The following is an 18,470-nucleotide window of genomic DNA, read 5'->3' as shown; positions in this document are numbered from 1 at the left end:
TTATGTGAAAGACACAAAATAAATGCAAGTTGTTGTTAAATTCAGTCAAAATTTGGAAGTGGGTTATTTTTAAGAACTGTGGAAAACTGGTTTCCAAATTAAGGCTGAATTTAAGAAATTTCCACAATTCTTTGTGTCAAATTTTAGGACAAACTGGTCTTATAGGCTAAGGCAAGGTGTTCTAATGGTATGGTTTTTGTTCGGAATCTCTTCTTATCCTGCCTCCTTCTTAATGTTTATTGTGTGTTTAAATATTCCTTTGTGCATTTCTTCTGCTAATCAAGACAAGGCATTTCTGTGAAGAAATGCCTGAAAAAAGTTTATTTTACTAATCAGAGTAATATCTCTTTACTTACCTCAGTAACAAGCACCTTGCTTCTGGTCTCCGTTATATACTCTTACAATCAGTCTGCCTGCAGTCTGGTTAAATAAACCCCACAGGAAACCGACTATAAAGATAGTTTCCTGACTGGGTTGTGAGAATGCTGATCTTGTAAATAATCCAAAGATTTGATAGTAGGTAGTTGACTTGATTATCCAAGTATGCAGCAATGTGTACAAAAGTAAATCACAAACCATGGAAAGACTAACATAACATAACATGTAGGCCATTCGGCCCTTCAAGCCTGGCCCCACCATTCAATCATGGCTGATCTTCTAATCTAACTCCAGCTAATAACATAACCCTGCTTTATCCCCATATCCCTTAATCCCTTTTGCAATAGAAATAGTCTTGAATATGTTCATGGACTGACCATCAACAGCCCTTTGGGGTAGTGAGTTCCATACACTCACCACCCTTTGAGTGAAGAAGTTCTTCCTCAACTCAGTACAAAAGGGCTGGCCTCTGATTTTAAGGTTGTGACCCCTGGTTTTAGTTTCTCCAACCAGGGGAACAATCTCCCACTATCTACTCTATCATGATGATCTTATAGGTTTCTATAAGATCCCCTCTAATTCTTCTATATTCTAGAGAATATAGGCCCAAATTGGTCAGCCTATAACTCATCCCCTTCATCCTTGGCATTGACCTAGTAAATCTACGCTGCACCCCCTCCAAGGCAAGTACATCCTTCCTTAAATAAGGAGACCAAAACTGCACACAGTATTTCAGGGTGGTCTCACCAGGGCCCTATACATTTGCAGGAAGACTTCCCTACTCTTATACTCTATTCCTTTCAGACTACAGAGGAACTCCAAGGCACTGCTGATGACAGCACAGTAGCGACTGCAGTAGCTACCCAGTAGCAACTATTTACAGGTTAGGTGACGATGTCGCAATAACCATAGTCATTGACAAAGAGGAAAATGGTCTATTAGAGGGCAGTACAAAGGAATTGAGGCAGAGAGTTCCAAAGATTTGAGGGACAGTGGTTGAAAGCAGGGCTGCCAATGGTGGAGTTGAAGGATGAGAGACATGTAGATGGCCAGAACCAGTGGAGTGAAAGGGGTGAATAGCCGGGTGGATTGTGAGCAGGTCGCAGATGTTGGGAGGTGCTAGGACATGGACTGATTTGTAAGCAAATGTGAGGATCTTGAAATCAATCTGTTTGGAAATAGGGAACCAGTGGAGCAAGGACTGGGGTGATTCATTAACCTGTAGATAGATACCACTGGATTAAGACCGTCTTTATGGTATGTTGCTAATCCCCCTAGGAAAAGATTATCAATGGAACACAATAAATTCAAATCAATCGTAAAACAATATTGATTAAGATTCTAAAACCAACACCAAGATAATACTGAAATAAGCACAAAAGACAATATTCCCAAATTATTGCAGGAACAGATTAATTCAGAGTATTAATGTTTTTTACACTCTGTAAAATTGTAGTGTTTAATAACCTTAGTCCTTTGTGTTACAGAAATGCAGTTTTGGATGTGAATTCAGCCAATAATAATAATCCTTGCATTTGGTATAGCACTTTTCACATCATGAGAACGTCTGAAAGCACTTCACAGGATTTACTGTGAAGTAAACTGACTGTATTTGTAAACAGAAAACAGCAGTCCATTTGCACACAGCAATGATCCACAGACTGCCATGAAGAGAACGACAAATTTTATTTGGAGGATTATTGGCAAGGACAATAGTGCCATGGAATATTTAGGGTCCACCTGAACAGGCAGTCAGGACCTTGGTTTAAAGTTTCATCTGAAGGACACACCTCCGACATTGCAGCACACCTCCAACACTGCCCTTGGGTGAAGGTTGCTTTATCAATTCAAATTATACATTTTGATAAACTTGTTATTGTTTTCAAGATGTATGAGCAATTAATCTCAAACATATCTCTTTCACTCCTGATATAACGGTGCTTTTATATATTACAAGTTGGCCTCACAAGGTAAGCCCGTCTCTGATGTTCATGACGACTTGCAATGAAAACCAACCTGTTTTCCTGTCAACACATCTGGGAGAACTCTGTTGGGAGTCAGATTGCCTGTTGCCTCCAGTTAGAGGTGCCTCTGTATCTCTATAAAAAGATCATGGCTGCAACAATCAGACGTGATTATGTTCTTCACTATAATGTTAGGGGGAACCAGGATATTTTGCCGCATCTCCCATTAGCTTTGATTTTAATTCTGCAAAGAAATGTGCTTAGTTTTTATATGTTAAAGTATTTGAAAGCAGTCATAAATCTCATAATTTGTGACATGACGATGGAGCACAGAACTGTAACTAAGGTGAGGCCTCCAGAAGTAGAGTAGAAACTTTGATAATAAGAAAATGAATAATCTTAACATCTGATTCACTCCCTTTCATGTCAGGAGGATGTTTCAAATCACTTAATAGGATATACTGCAAAGTGTAGTGACTGTAGTACTGTCCTACAAACAGCTATTAAGTCAGTGAGCAATTTTATTTGGGGGATTGTTGGCCAGGACACTGGGAGAAATCCCCTTCTCTTTTCAAATAGTTCCATGGGCTCTTTAACGTCCACCTCAACAAGCAGATGGGACCTTGGTTTTATGTTTCATCCAAAGAACGGCACTTCCGACAATGAAACAAACCCTCTGCACTGAAATGGAGTGTCAGCATAGACTGCGAGTTCAAAGTCCTGACCAACAACCTTCTGACTCTACCAATTGAGCCAGACTGACACAAAAACCAGTACTATTCTGTTCCTCTTTTTTATCCTGAACTAAAGGTGCTGCTTTGCTGAAGTATATTCCACAGGCACAGATACCAGAAGCTTTTCTGTTTTGAGTGCCCAATAGTTATTTCATGTGTGACCCTAAACAATTATTACTGGTGGAGTGTTGGTGAAATATTTAATCATGCAGCACATTGAGCCAATTATACCCTCATCCAATATCTACAAACATTCTCCCCCAACAAAAGTAGTGGATTCTTTGGTTACTACAGGAGGGAAATTGCCATTCTGCAGGAGTGGGAATTTTTCTCCTGTGGGAACCAAATGGTTACTACACTTTACACTATATCCTGTGAAGCGCTTTGGGAGCCACTTGACATGAAAGACCCTATATCAAATTTAAGGGTTATTAACAAGGAAGCCTGTTGAATAAAATGATCTCTGGAGTCAGGACAGGTTCCAGTACATTAGCAACGACTTTGTTAAGTCTCCCACTAAGATCTGCAAATGCTGGTTATGAAAGCTACTGCTATGAACTGTCAAGATTATTATTATTTAATGCAGGATAATGTCCAATTGCACGCTTGATGTGTAATTCATTCATTGCTGAAGATGATGTCTCATGCATGTATGCACAAGGCAGACTGCAAAGCATTTCCTTTAGCTTCTTAATGTTTCATGCCATTAGCTAGTTTTGCAAGATGACTTATGGCGACATATGTCCAAATAATGTATTTGGAGTACGTGAATAGGAATAGTTGAATAGAACTCTACACAATGATTAATTCAGTGGTTATTGACCTTCAGAATATCAAGGTTTATGCATATGACAAGTATTTAAGTCTGACATATGATTCATATCTTGGCTTTATGGTGTCCCTAAAATATTCAAGAACATATACGACTTACAAAATAACAGTAACTTAAATTTGATTTAGTGCCTTTCACATCAGGAGGTAGGGCAGACGATTTGTACACCGCAATATCCTTCAAACGGCTATGAAGTGAATGATCAGTTTTATCTGGAGGATTGTTGGCCAATGACACTGGGAGCAGTGCTTGCAACCCTGGAATTTTGGGAGCACCATTACCATATGGGATCCTGGGACCCCAAAAAACTCAAGGGAGAGTTTACTTGATTCCGACATTCCATTACCATTCCATTACCTTGAAGCCAATTCGGTACCATGACAATTCCACTTACTTCCCCTCCCAAGGAAGGTAGATTAGTCATCTGTTAACAAACTTGCCAAAGCTACCTGGGAACCCTGTGTTCAAACAGCAAATCCTGACAGCATTCTCTTCAAAGTTATCTTTTTAAAGAAGAGATCTATTTTGTTCAGATCATTGTCATCCATCTCCCAAAGTGAAACATGAAATGTACACTATTTTGGAATCTAAAGAGCAGTTTGAATGTAGAAATTCATAAAGCATTCAATAAGAATTATCCAGATATATAAGAGGTAGACCCCCCCCACACACACACAATAGAGAAATTAAGAAAGACCAATTCTGCAGATCGAGTCAGTAACAGGAGGACATGAATTGAGAATTATTACAAGAAAAAAGGGGAGGTTAGAAGTTACTTGTAATAATCCTTTCATTTGATATATTGCATCATTAAGATGTCTCAAAGCACTTCACAGGATTTACTATTGAGTGTAGTAACTGTATTTTGTAGGCAAATGCACTAGCCAATTTGCGCACAAGAATGTCCCACAAACAGCCATAAAGTGAATGACCCAATTTTATTAGGTGGGGTTGTTGGCCAGGATGTCTCATCCAACAGTGCAGCGCACCTCCAGCAAGACTGTCCCAAATAGGGTTTAAACTCACAACTTTCTGACTTGGGAGGCAAGAGTGATACCAACTGGGCCAGGCTGACGGCTTATAGCCATTGAAGCCTCATTCATCACAGTATTAAATACTTGAAGCGTATAAACAGAGCAATAACATTAAGAGTAGATCACTCCAGTGGAGGAATGAGCACCAGTTACAAAGGACAAATGTCCTCTTTCTGGTTTGTAAACATTTTACGAATCTACCTAATACTCGATTATATCAAAATTGGAACGATAATTTCATTCTACTGGGCTTCATTAAATATAGAGTGCAAACATGTTGGTTATGCAGAATTTAGTCATTTTAATCCTTAGCCTATTAATGATGGATTTCAGCAAGTTATATAATAATTCTTGCATTTGATATAGCACCATACCACATCTTCAAGACGTCTCAAAGTGCTTCACAGAATATACTGTAAAGGGAGTTGACTGTATATTTTTATGGGCGAAAGGTTGAAATTAAAACAAGTTTTTAAACTTTCCAAATGTCATTTTCACTCGCCAACGCAATTTAATGCTTACTTGTGCATTAGAAAATACTCAATACAGTATGTTGTGAATCAGTTTTACATGAAAATTGTTTTATTAAATAAATGATGTATACAATCAATGTGCATAGCAAATAGTATTTAAAGACATTTAAATGTTTACAAAGTGGATAAGTTTCCAGGCTTAACACTGACGGAAACCCACTTCACACACACGCGCGCAAACACACACACACGTCATCATTACCGTCCACTATGAACGAAAGCCGAATTCCACTCTGTGCTTTCCAGATTTTGCATGGTTAGCCATGATTACATAATACTACTCAATAATACATTACTGCATAGAAAAATGAACTCATATTGAAGAAAATCTGGTAAAAACATGCAGCATTTAGAACAGCTTCAGAAATCATCCGTCAAACAGCCACTCCTTCAGATCCCGCTGACACTCTGCTTCAGTTTCAACTTTCCAACGACACAGTGCAAATTTTCTCTATAAGTATTGTACTCAGGCAGAGGCTGGTGGAGGAATAAAAACACTCATCGGGACGAGAGGATTCCTGCTGGAAGGTGCTGAGGTGGCAATTTTGTTCAGTTTGTTAACCTCAGCCTGCCAGTTGGGCACTTTCTTTGAGGTCAAGTGACGTCGAGCATGTTTCGTCAGGTGGTCGCTGCGCATGAATCGTCGATCGCAAATGGGACACATGAACTTCTTCTCCCCCGTGTGAGTCCTGCGGTGTCGGGACAGCTCATCCGAACGGGCAAACTTTTTGTCACAGCCGTCCCAGTTACAGCTGAAAGGTTTTTCACCTGCGAAGATAGGAACAGGTTAGCGGTTCATCATTCTATCCCCGACGACGATTAAATAAAAACGCACAGATAAACTGCAGAAGTGTAGCAGTGAATCGATTTTTGTGTGGGTGTAAATTGTTCAAAGTCCCCATCCATAATCATCGCTAGCAATTGATCTGGTTTGTTTAAAATATTTTGTCACAGCATAAAAAGTAATGAAGCTGAGAACTTTCGCATCCCCCAAAAATGAACGTATTAAGTCACAGGCCAGTGGCAGTGCAACAACAATAACTTGCATTTAATAGCGTCCTTCACACGGTGGAGTCTCGAGTGATGCACTCAATGAAAAGCGGTGCAAAGAAAGATCTACATCTTATTATACCAGAATGTATCCTTGTGCTTCAGCTTAAGTTATACCTGTGTGCGTTCGGAGATGTGCTTTGAGGTGAGAGCTCTTGAAGTAGGTCTTCCTGCACCCAGTAAAGCTGCAAATGTAATTACGCCTTCTTGAGAAGTCCAGCTGTGGTGCACAGTTTTGGCCGGAGGTGATAAAAACAGGAGCCGGGGCAAGTGGCAGTAATTTTGTATTGCCCACATTCATCACGCTCTGTTGACTTGTTGACGGTTGTGTGACAGAAGCTGGTGGCAGAACAAGCATCACAGTTCCTTGTGGCACGGATGTTCCTACGAGGACAGGCTGAGAAACTGGAGAGGTCTGGGTAAATGTAGGTTTGCCACTGTGGTTACTTGTTGGGATGAATGCTGAAATGATACCTCCTCCTCCTCCTCTCCCTCCTCCTCTGCCTCCATTGATTGGAAACATCTGACAGATAACTGGAGATTTTGCAAATGGAACAGGCGGGAAGTGTGCTGGTAATGGCCTGATGAGGTTGCGTCTTTCTGTTTCAGGTTTGTACACTGCGCATGGCAGTGAGGAAGAAGACACTGCTGGTTGCTGGTCCCTGGTAAATGGGCCGGGAAAACGCTGCTGCAAACAATGTATGCTTGACGTACAAGTACCCTGGGTACACTTAGACTGCTCCAACACCTTCCTGTGCACCTCCGTCCTCAGCTCTTTGCTATTTAAATACAGTCTCTCAGTCTGTGGCAGTGAAGGAATGTGGCTGCAAGGGGAGTTATCAGCAGTGTGACGGATGACACTGGTTGCCACAGATCTGCAGTGATGTGAAACAGTTTGTTTGCACAAAGGGGGCTTCTGACACAAGGGTAACGGCATATCCAGTACAGCGGGTTTAGCGTGTGCAGTGTTGACTGAAGTCGTTGAGCAGATAGCAGTGTTCATGGTGACTATTGATGGGTTTGTCTGAGTAAGTGCTGGCACTGGGGCAACGACACTTGTAGGTTCAGCAAAACCGGGACTGTGTGGTGGGGTCATACACTGTAAAGAAGAAAATACAAGAATTATTATTATTATTAAAGCATCATGTACACTCTTAAATTGCATTAAAGGGCAACGATTACTATCATCAAACGCAAGGATTATTATAAAGTTAATCATTTTTAAAGAAAGGAAACAATTTGTAATTTTATAGCACTTTATAGGCTCGAAATGTCTTCAATTGTTTCCCAGAGAATTACTGTTAAGTGACAGGACTGCTTTTTTGCGTATAATGGTGGCAGTCATTTGTAAAAGCAAGGTCCCAACACTCTTGAGGCAGGAAAGTATCATGGGATCGTCCACATCCATTTGAAAAGGCATACAGTATCTTGTTGTAAAGACTCGTCCCGAAGAATGCAATGCAGCATTCCAACCATACTCCCTCAAGCTATAACTACGAGCTCAAGTCCCAGTGTGGGGCATGGACTCACAACTGAGATAAACTTATCCCTTCATTTCTCTGACTGTGCGTGGACATTTTATCTCACTGATTTATTAGCCCCAATATAAATAATTGCTCACAGATGCATTACATCAGCACTTCCAGTTACAATTACAGCTGTCTTCTTTAACTACTTTTAAAAGTACTGGGAATGGTTAGGACTTTTGACCACATGATAACAAGTCAGTAGAATTCTTAAGAATCAACTGTACTTACAAGCAAAGAAAATGAGTTGTAGTCTTTTGGCAACATCGAAGCAGATTCACCAAGTATGGAATCGGTGTCAGAAGCAGGTGTAAGCGGTCGGATTTTTAATGGTTCCCCTTTCTGTGTCCTCTGACCCCAGGAACTCATACAAACAAGTGTCTCCACTGCTTCAATGTCGTTCTGTTCCAATATACTGCTGGAGGATCTTTCACTGTCATGACGCTTTCTTTCAAGTATTGACTCGTAAATGCCCATGATTTCAACCTGTTGGACCAAAGACATTTCAACTTAATTACAAATATCAATTTCGCCCTCGGAAATATACAGTCTTTACAGTATATTCTCTGAAGCGCTTTGAGACGTCTCAACGACGTGATAAGGCACTATATCAAATGCAACCGACAACTAATTATATTTGTAAAGCGCCTTTCAAATCAGAAGGACGTCCCAAGGTGCTGTGACAGGACTGCTTTTTGCACATAATTGAGGCTGTTATTTGTAAAAGCACGATTCCAAACAGTCATGAGGTGAAAGGCAGGCAGGACAGATTAAATGCAGGCATTAATCCTGTGAAGCTCTTTTGAAACATTTCAACAATGGGACAAGGTACAAGGATTACTATATTAATATCCCTGCACTTGCATCCGATGTTGATGATGTATCTTTGACGTCAGAAGGAGTGCAATACCATCTCCTGCCATCAGCGATGCACTTATATTCTTTTCAAGCACATGAGGGCTCCTGCTGAGCTTGTTAACCCTGTAAACCAAACCCCTAATGGTTAAGTGTTGTCCCAGTGTAAACCTTGCTCTCAAGAGTAAGGTAAGCCATACATTTTAACTGATTAGACTCCAGCAGTTCCCCAGCGCCAAGGCCGTTGCCTACCTAAACCTAATATTCTCTGGAATTAGGTAAGCAGGGTGTGTTCCTCCAGTAAGAGTGCACAATCCTTTCTAGATACGGAGATTTCCATACGTAGGTGATAATGTATGGGACCTACAGTCTGGTTTAGATACTCTTTAAGCATGGTGATGAGTTAACACATGCGTCAGACTAAACAAAAGCCTTTACTCTGATTATTGGAAAGGGGAGAATCAAGAAAAGGGTTAGGTTGTTAAATGTACACGCCATCTATAAATATAAGTTTGAGCACAAATTGCAAGTAGAAAGAAAAAAAATAGGTAAATAACCTTGCATAACAGTAAAATACTTCATCATTCAATCAAGAATAAAAACTTGCAATTATATTGGGTGCTTCGTGTGGGGGAGCATTTTTGAGCACTTAACGATGGCGGAGCCTAACATCCAGCCAGAGGGGAGATGACTGTAGGCATGGTCGAGAAGAGAAACATCTTCAAAAGGCCATCAGGCTACTGGTTATATTTCCCCAGATGCTTGAAAATCTTAGCAGGAAACTATCTGCAACGTTTCTGTTACGACAGGGTTAATAGCGTGGGTGTGATTGTCTGGTGCTTTGGGTCTGAAACAATGGGCGAAACTCTGCACTGGGTCACTTGGTTCACTGAACCAGAACGCCCCCTACTCCAAATATAGACTCCGGTTTACGTCACACGTTAAGCAGCCATGTGAAGTCTGCGTGCATGTCTACTGAGCTGCTACCAGGAAGTCGCCTCCTCCACCAGCTCTTTGTCCAACAAAACAAAACTCAACCATTTATTTGGGTTAATATGAAATTCGGCGTTGCTTGGAATCATTCCGATCCACCACGGTCTGCATGGACCCAGTGGGAAACGTTTCGTTTTTTTAAAATTCAATCTGTTGATACGCCACACGCACAATTATTACTACTGCTATTATTTGTTGATGATGATAACGTTTTGTATTTGGTATAGTGCCTCACAACAACAACAACAAGATTACATTTGTATAGCGCCTTTCACGTCGGGAGGACGTCCCAAGGCGCTGGACAGAGTACAGCATTTCAGACCGGAGCTGGGGTCAGGCTCGGGGGAGGGGGCCTTATCACATCATTGAGACGTCTCAACGCGCTTCACAGAATACACTGTGAAGTGGATCGACTTGTGTAAAGCGGGCGAACGTGGCGGCCAATTTGCACAGAGCAATACCCCACAAACGGCCACGGATCGAGTTGACCAACCAATTTTATTTGGGGGGGTGGGGAGAGGGGTGGGGTTGGGGGTGTTGGTCAGGACACGGTGGTGGTGGTGGGAGGGAAGAGAGAGAGAGAGAAACTCCATTCCATTCCCTTTTCAAACAGTGCCATGAGATCTCTGTGCCATTATTTCGAACTTTTAGCAACAGAAACAAATGCTTCATTCATTCTGGTTTTCTCCATAGAGACCCCCGACCCCCCCCTCCTAAACCGGGATAGAAAAACAAACAAACAGGGAGACGGTTCCCACTTGGGAGGCAGTTTGCCACCGTTTGGACCGAATACCCCCCAGTGCAGCCCACACAGACCCCGAGTCTCTCTCTCTCACCCTCTTTGTTCCCATTCGTGACCTCTCCCCAAACCCCTGTGAGAGGCGCAGTCACACACCCGGGAATGAAGCCTCCAACATGGGACACACCAACAGCTCAGCAACGCCGGACACGAACCCCCCATCACCCCCTCCCCATCACCCCCTCCAACATGGGACACACCAACAGCTCAGCAACGCCGGACACGAACCCCCCATCACCCCCTCCCCATCACCCCCTCCAACATGGGACACACCAACAGCTCAGCAACGCCGGACACGAACCCCCCATCACCCCCTCCCATCACCCCCTCCAACATGGGACACACCAACAGCTCAGCAACGCCGGGCACGAACCCCCCCATCACCCCCTCCCCATCACCCCTCCAACATGGGACACACCAACAGCTCAGCAACGCCGGGCACGAACCCCCCCTCCCCCCACCAACATGGGACACACCAACAGCTCAGCAACGCCGGGCACGAACCCCCCTCCCCACCACCCTCCCACCCCATCACCCCCTCCCTCCCCCCCCCATCACCCCCTCCCTACCCCACCCCATCACCCCCCACCCCATCACCCCCTCCCTACCCACCCCATCACCCCCTCCCTACCCCACCCCATCACCCCCTCCAACATGGGACACACCAACAGCTCAGCAACGCCGGGCACGAACCCCCCCATCACCCCCTCCTCACCCCCACCAGCCTCAACAACAACAGCAGCAGCAGCATTGACACCCCCCCCACCCCCTCCCACCCCAGTGCCCGTCTGGGCAGCGCCTGGTCAGCAATGTGAAGTCGGTTGGGCAGATACTCACGTTCCGGCTCTCCTCCATCTCCGCAGCCTGACAGGGGGAACGGCAGCGCATATTGGGGGGGGAGAGAGGGGGGAGAGGAGAGGGTGGGGGGGACCCGGCGGGTGTGGTGATGATGATGATGATGAAGGCGAAAACAATACGAAAGTGTTGTGCTGTGAGTGGGTGAGAGACCTCACCCTCGGCGGCGCTGATCTCGGGCGGCGGTCAGGACGGACATCACACAACAACAACAACAACACACAGAGCGGCAATTAACGGCCGCATTTGCCACCGCGAGTCTCTCACACTCTCTCTCTCTCTCTCTCACACACTCTCTCTCTCTCACTCACACACGCATCAAAATGCATTACAGCTGGTGGGCGGGTGGGGGTGTGGGGGCGGTGTGTGTCGGGGGGGGGGGGGGGGTAGTGTGTGGGGTGTGTGTGTGTGTGTGTGTGTGGTGGGGGGGGGTTGGTGTGTCGGTCCAATGCGTGACAAAGGTGTGGCGAGCGGAGGCCAATGGTGGGCGAGTGAGCTCGTGATCAGGGGCTGGGGCTCGGCGTGGGCCCCGCTCCCGCGGCCTCGTGATTCGGCGGCGGCCGCCGGAGCCCCCGCCCCCCCCCCCCCTGACCCGGCCCGGCCCAGGACACCCCCCCCCCACACCCCTCCCCGCAGCTCAGCCTCAGCCCCAGCGCTGGATCACGTCCTCGTGGGGGACGCCGAGTCACCGGTGTCAGAGCGAACCGACTGAACTCCCTCTGCAAAGTGGGGGAAAGGTTACGCTGTGGATTGCATTGCATTGCATTGCTTTCCATTGCTTCCCTCCTCTCTCTCTCTCTCTCTCTCTCTCTCACACCTCCCCTTCTCCCCCTCCCCTTCCCCTCCCTCCTTTGCCAGGTCTCAGACTGGCTAAGCTGCTCACCCCCACCCCCCCACCCACCCCCCACTCCCCACTCCCCACCCACCAGTTGCTCCTCAAAAAGACCAGAGAAATCGTTTGCAAAGTTTTTATTTTTTTCTCTCCTTTATATTAATTTATTTATTTATTTATTTTTATTTATTTTTAAAAAACTTTTTTTTCTCTTTTTCTTTCTCCCCCTCTCGCTTTCTCCTTTCCTTCTTCCCCTCCACCTCCTCCTCCTCCTCCCCCTCCTCCAAGGCTGAAGTGAGCAAGTTTTGTTTCGCTTGCCTTAATTTTTAATTGGGAGGTGGATGGGCGGAAACATGTTGCTTTGTTTAGGGGTTGTTTGCAGCGGCCAAACCAGAATAATCCTTACGTTTTTGGTGTAACAACAACCGCTTGCATTTATATAACGCCCCTCACCGGGTTAGCGCCCCAGAGCGCTTTACAGTGTCTCTCACGAGAGGACTACATCTCAAAGCGCTTTCACAGGATTTAACTATTGAGTGTAGTGACTTATTTTGTAGGCAAACTGGACATATTTTGCGTAACTATTGGTTGGCTCCAAGATGTTTACCCGAGAGGGTAGGCTCGAGAGATGTTTATTTTAGGTGAGAATAAGGTTTTTTTTTAAAAAAAAGGTTCGTGTTGAAAATCCAAAGTATAAAAAAACCTGAAAATGAACAGGAGGTTAATCTGTGAGTCAAAGTGAACGATAAGTAAATGTCTTGGATATGATTCTCCATCAAATCAACAGTATTTCTGTTTTTTAACGTCGTATTTTCTCAAAAACACACCACTATACTATGTTTTTCTCTTCTCCCCCATCTTCTCTCCAGCAAGCAGGTGACTTGAAGCCCTCTCTCTCCCAGTTGTTGTTCTGTTAATGGCTTAGTAATACTTTCCATAAACTTTTCCTTGTCTCCCTTGTCCCTGCAGTAGATGCTTTAATTAGCTTTGTGTGCTTGGGTGAGTTCCCATCGATGATTCAACAGAGATAAGGACATCACTCTAATGGCTAACGTAAGTGAGAACCGTGGCTCAGACGTTTGATGCATTAAATCTAATAGATAGGATATTTGACTTGCAGTGGCAGGGAAAATGGTGTGCAAGATCACGAGAGGTTTACAATACAAAACTACACAAATTTACATTTATATAGCGACCTTTATGTCAGGAGAATGACCCAAGGCAGTTAACAATAATGGCTTGGCACCTGAGCTGGAGGTGGGAGCTGAGTAGGGTAGGGAAGGGAAAGATGACCTTAAACAAGGTCAAAGAGGTAAAAATAATATGCTTGCATTTGATATAGCACCTTATCACGTCTTCGAGACGTCTCAAAGCACTTCACAGAATATACTATAAAGTGAATTGAATGTATATTTTGGGGGCGAAACACAGCAGCCAATTGCTCACAGTATCCCACAAACAGTCATGGATTGAAGTGACCAATTTTTTTATTTTTGTTTGAAGGAATTATCATTCCTGGAAAAGCGATCTGTCAATTGACTAAAGATCGGGTTCCTCCTCACTGCTAGGTAAACAGAGTGTGAAGTAAGAAAAAATGCCCAACATTTTGCCCTGCCGGCAAGTCTTAAGACAGATCTTAAAATAGTTGAAGGAGGGAGCAAGTCGAAGAGATTGTGGGATGGAGCTCCAGTTGGCATGACGCAGGCCAGTACTCGATGACCAAAGGGGGTGGTTGGATCAGTAGGGTTTGAGAAGGTTGCAGAGAGAGGGTGGGCGAGACGAGGAGAAGGATTTAAAGGTGAGAACGAGGATCATGAACTTGATCCGCTGGGAAATGGGGAGCCAATGGAGCTGGGTGCGGATGGGGTGATAGTCTCACGGAGCTTGGTGAGGGAAAGGACACAAGCTGCAGAGTTCTGGTAGATCTGCAGTTTGTGTGGAGAAGAGCTATTTAGTCCAGCAAGCAGAGCCTTGTCAAGTCTGCACATGATAAATGCAAGGATGACAGTCTTGGCGGGAGTCAAACAAGGCACTGAGGTTCTGTACTGGCTCTACAAGGTGGAGTGAGCATCCCTGCAAGTTGATGCTGTCAAGAAGGTGCTGATGGGAACCACGCAGGAAAGCCTCTGTCTTGTCGACATTTAACTGGAGGAAGTTAGAACTCAATCAAGATGATGTGTGACAGGCAATTAGACACAAGCTGCAGAGTTCTGAATAATCTACAGCTTGTGGAGGGAAGAGTTTGGAAGTCCAGTGAGCAGGCAGTTGGCGTGGTCAAGCCTGGATGTGATGAAAGCATAATTAAGGGTCTCGGTGGCCTGCGGTGAGAGGCAATGGCTGAAGTGGACAACGTTGTGGAGGTGTGGAAAGGTGGAACGGGTCATGTCATGAATATGGGGTTTGAAGGATAGCTGAGGGTCAAATAGGACACCAAGGTTCCGTATTGGCTCAATGAATAGTGATACTGTCAGCACCTGAGGCAGAACCTTCTCCCTGGAATGTATGTGCTCTCAACTCTAAAAGTATTGTATTTCATTTTTTTTGTCACAAGGCTGCTTCATATTTATAGCTCTATGACAAATGAGAACCACTTACCATTTGCACATTCATACCTGCTGTGTCTAAGCAGCAAGTACAGAACTGAAGTCTAGTTATGTTTATTTTCAGTAAAGTACAAGGTTTGCATTTTGACACTACTGTGTCATTTATATTGACAAGACTTGATCTGCTTTGTTTACATATTTATATAGTAGTGTTCGTTTACTGCTTTGTTTATATAGTAGTCGCTTACTCTTTGTGGCAATTTGAATTGTAAGAATGCATTTGCATTGTGTTGTTCAATAAATACTTGCTCTCGGTTTCAGTAGCATTTATACAGCGTCTTTCACGTCAGGATGACATCCCAAGGCGCTGGACAGTCTAGAGTTTGCAGCCGAGCTGGGGGTTGGAATCAAGAGGAGTGGGATCAAGGGTGTTCGGGTGGGAGGTTATCCGAAGCACAACAACAAACAAATTACATCTGTACAGCACCTTTCTCATCAGCAGGACAAGAACAACAACAAATTACACTGTCACATTGGAAAGATGTCCCAAGACGCTGGTACAGTCAAAGAGGAAGGTCTTGAGACGGGCCTTGAAGGAGGCAAGGGAAAGGGCAAGGCAAAGGGTTTCCTGAATGGAGTTCCAATGACAGAAAGGCAGAAGGTGGGGCGGGCAGTGTGGGGGACATGGAGCAGGCTGTTGCCACCAAGTGAAGGGAGTGGGAAGGCTGGTATGGTGTTCATAGGTCACAGAGGTAGGGAGGAGCAAGACTGTGAAGGGATTTGAAAGTACAGGATGAGGATCTTAATCTCAATCCCCTGGGAGATGAGGAGCCAGGCGAGAATGGGGGTGTGGGAGAAGGCATGAGTTGCGGAGTTCTGAATAATTTGCAGTCTATGGAGGGAAGAGTTGGGAATTCTGATGAGCAGGGAGTTCGTGTAGTCAAGCCTAAATATGATGAAAGCATGGATGAGGGAACGGGTCCACATTCATGGAATATCAACGTGATTTCCCAAGAGTACAGATTTGAAGGCACTTCATGCAGTGACAGGACAAACTAAATACCTTTCACTCTTATCATCTTTATTATAAATATATGAAAATTCTATTAATAATCTTCTAGTTATTGAATTGTATTAAACTATATATACACTGTTATATACACAGAAATCTTGGTTTTGGCATTGAACGCAGATTTAATAATAATCCTTTAAAAATAATCCTTATATTAGGTATAGCGCCTTTCATTTCAAGTGGACACTTGAAGCCCTTCACAGGAATACTATAAAGTACAGGTTTTACAGTGTATTTTGTGGATGTGTTTTGTGTGTCTCACAAATGAGAGGGACTAAGCAGTTTATAGATCATGGAAAGATTATAGCGTAGGAGGCCATTTGGCCTATCATGTCAGTACAGTGATATCTCCCCACTAGATCTATTTACATCACACCAAGCCCAGGTCAGGACTTTAAACCTATAATCTAGGCCAGGTGGTCCAACTGGTGGCCCACGGGCCGCATCCAACAATAACAACAAATTACATTTGTATAGAGCCTTTCACGTGGGGAGGACGTCCTAAGGAGCTGAAATTCCGTCTCGGGGGACGATGTGATCCATCACATGAACCATTTTCAACTCCATTGTCTGACATCCAAGCGACACACGGGTAGTGGTCACTGGGGAACTGGTCAATCAGAGGAGAGGCTGATCCCTGGGGGAGGGACCAGGCTCCACACTTTGCTTGGAGAAATTATAGAATTTTTTCATGTGACTCCTAATCTGTTTTGTTTATTCTTTTTATCATTTTGTATTGTTATATATTCGGTAAATATTTTGCCCTTTGTTAGTTTTGCAATCATGGATTAATCTGTTTTGGTTTTGTTCAGCATTCTTTCTATTTGCCTCCATATGCTGAATTAACATGTATTTTGACTTTAACACATAAAAATGAACTTGATGCATATATTATTTCCATTTGAGATTATCATTATTTTTGTTCATTGTTAGGGCTATCAAATTATGTGCATTTTAATCCACTTAATTGTTTCTTTCACTTTCATTGTTTACTGTGGATTAATGATTATTCTTGCATATTTGTGTTTTATTGATAAAAAATTATTATTGTTATAAATTTATATGAATTTTTACATTGCCTATTTAAAGTTTGCATCGGAACTAAAATATAATGAAATTAAGTCATTCAGTTATGCAATTTAAACATAGGTTTTCTATGTAATTCTTACGGGTTATGTTTCTGGAAGGGAAACACAAATATATTGCTTATGCGGCCCACATACATTGCTCAAATCCAGATTCTGGCCCTCACGCAAACTTGGAACTTAGGTATTTCCTGTGCCAAAGATATCACTGGGACTTTGGGTCTTTGGATACTGTAGTTTTAAGATACTTTTTAAATCTCCTTCATAACCCCAATGTGGCTGAGATTGGCCATTTATTTTGTTCATAAATATCAATGTTTGATTTATTTCATGGAACTTCACAGATCGATCAATGGAAGATCACACCTGTTAATCTACCTTCCTCTTTCAAATAATGATTTACTTGCTGTCCATTACCATCTTTGGGATTTTAAATGTCAGCATTAGCAGATTGCTTTCATGTAGAAGACTTACCTAAAACAAAAGCTGAGTGTTTCCAAGAAACAGTAAGAAACAAAATAATAAGAAACGGAATCCCTGTTTCTTGTGACTGATTTGCCCACCAAGTCCTATGGACCCACCTGACTCAGGAACCGAGACCAGCACAGAGATCAACTTGATTCCAATATTCCATTGCTAGAAATGTCACTTTAGAGCCAGTTTAATCCATTTCTCCAGCCCCAAGAACATAGTTATTTGGACATTTGACAAATGCAGGCTTGATGATTTAAAAATGTTGACAAGAGATATATTTTTAGGGTTTTTTTGAAGGTAGATAGAGAAGTAGCAGGAGATAAAGAAGGATTTGGATGAGAGAGATAAAAGGTGGGGCCCAATCCACTCTATTTTATCTTGTTGGTTGAAGGGTCTACCGACAAGATAAGACAGAGTGAGATTGTGTGGAGTGAAAGGCTTAGGTAGTGAACAATAGTTCAAACAAATTAGAAGCGTGGACTATTCATGCTGGAATGTAGGTCTGGAGACAATTGCATAGATAAAATAGACTGAGATTGTGTGGAGGGATTTGAAGACAAAGAACATCTAAGGTACTGGAACCAATGAAGCTTGGAGAGGATGGGTGTGCAGAATCTCGTGTAGGACAGACTCAGACTATAGTATTCCAGATCAGTTGAAGCTACTGGAGAGTGGAGAAAGGGATACTAGCGAGGAGAGCATCAAAAACATTTATCCACAAAGTGACAAAAGTATGGATAAGGTTTCAATAACAGAAATAATAATAATAATCCTTGCATTTGCTATAGTGCTTTTCATGTCTGAAAATGCTTCACAAGATATATTGTAAAGTGGAGTGATTATGTTTTGTGGGCAAACATGGCAGCCAATCAGTATGTGTGAGGTAAGGGCATACCTGAGCAATATTCCTG

General features: G+C 43.3%; 1 protein-coding gene across 2 annotated transcripts; it reads right to left on the bottom strand.

Moving 5' to 3' along the window:
* Window positions 1–5,506: 5,506 nt before the first annotated feature.
* On the bottom strand, window positions 5,507–11,883 carry klf11a (Kruppel-like factor 11a). 2 transcript variants are annotated; one of them, XM_042332679.1, is made up of 4 exons: window positions 11,536–11,883; window positions 8,283–8,537; window positions 6,643–7,624; window positions 5,507–6,243 (listed from the first exon to the last, which is right to left on the bottom strand). In XM_042332679.1, the coding sequence occupies exons 1-4, from the start codon at window positions 11,584–11,586 to the stop codon at window positions 5,942–5,944; spliced, it is 1,590 nt and encodes a 529-aa protein (XP_042188613.1). In that variant the 5' UTR covers window positions 11,587–11,883; the 3' UTR covers window positions 5,507–5,941.
* Between the last annotated feature and the right edge of the window lie 6,587 nt (window positions 11,884–18,470).

The sequence above is a fragment of the Callorhinchus milii genome, unplaced genomic scaffold, assembly GCF_018977255.1.
Source record: "Callorhinchus milii isolate IMCB2004 unplaced genomic scaffold, IMCB_Cmil_1.0 Scaffold3, whole genome shotgun sequence".
NCBI lineage: Eukaryota > Metazoa > Chordata > Chondrichthyes > Chimaeriformes > Callorhinchidae > Callorhinchus > Callorhinchus milii.
Note: the sequence above shows the minus strand (reverse complement) of the source record. Positions and strands in the feature narration are given on the sequence as shown.

Excerpts from the sequence above, each read along its gene's own strand:
- klf11a (XM_042332679.1), bottom strand. The coding sequence starts at position 11,586 with ATGCGCTGCCGTTCCCCCTGTCAGGCTGCGGAGATGGAGGAGAGCCGG. Across the intron at positions 8,538-11,535 it reads AGATGGAGGAGAGCCGGAAC|GTTGAAATCATGGGCATTTA; the intron begins GTGAGTATCTGC and ends TTGGTCCAACAG. Across the intron at positions 6,244-6,642 it reads ACATCTCCGAACGCACACAG|GTGAAAAACCTTTCAGCTGT; the intron begins GTATAACTTAAG and ends CTATCTTCGCAG.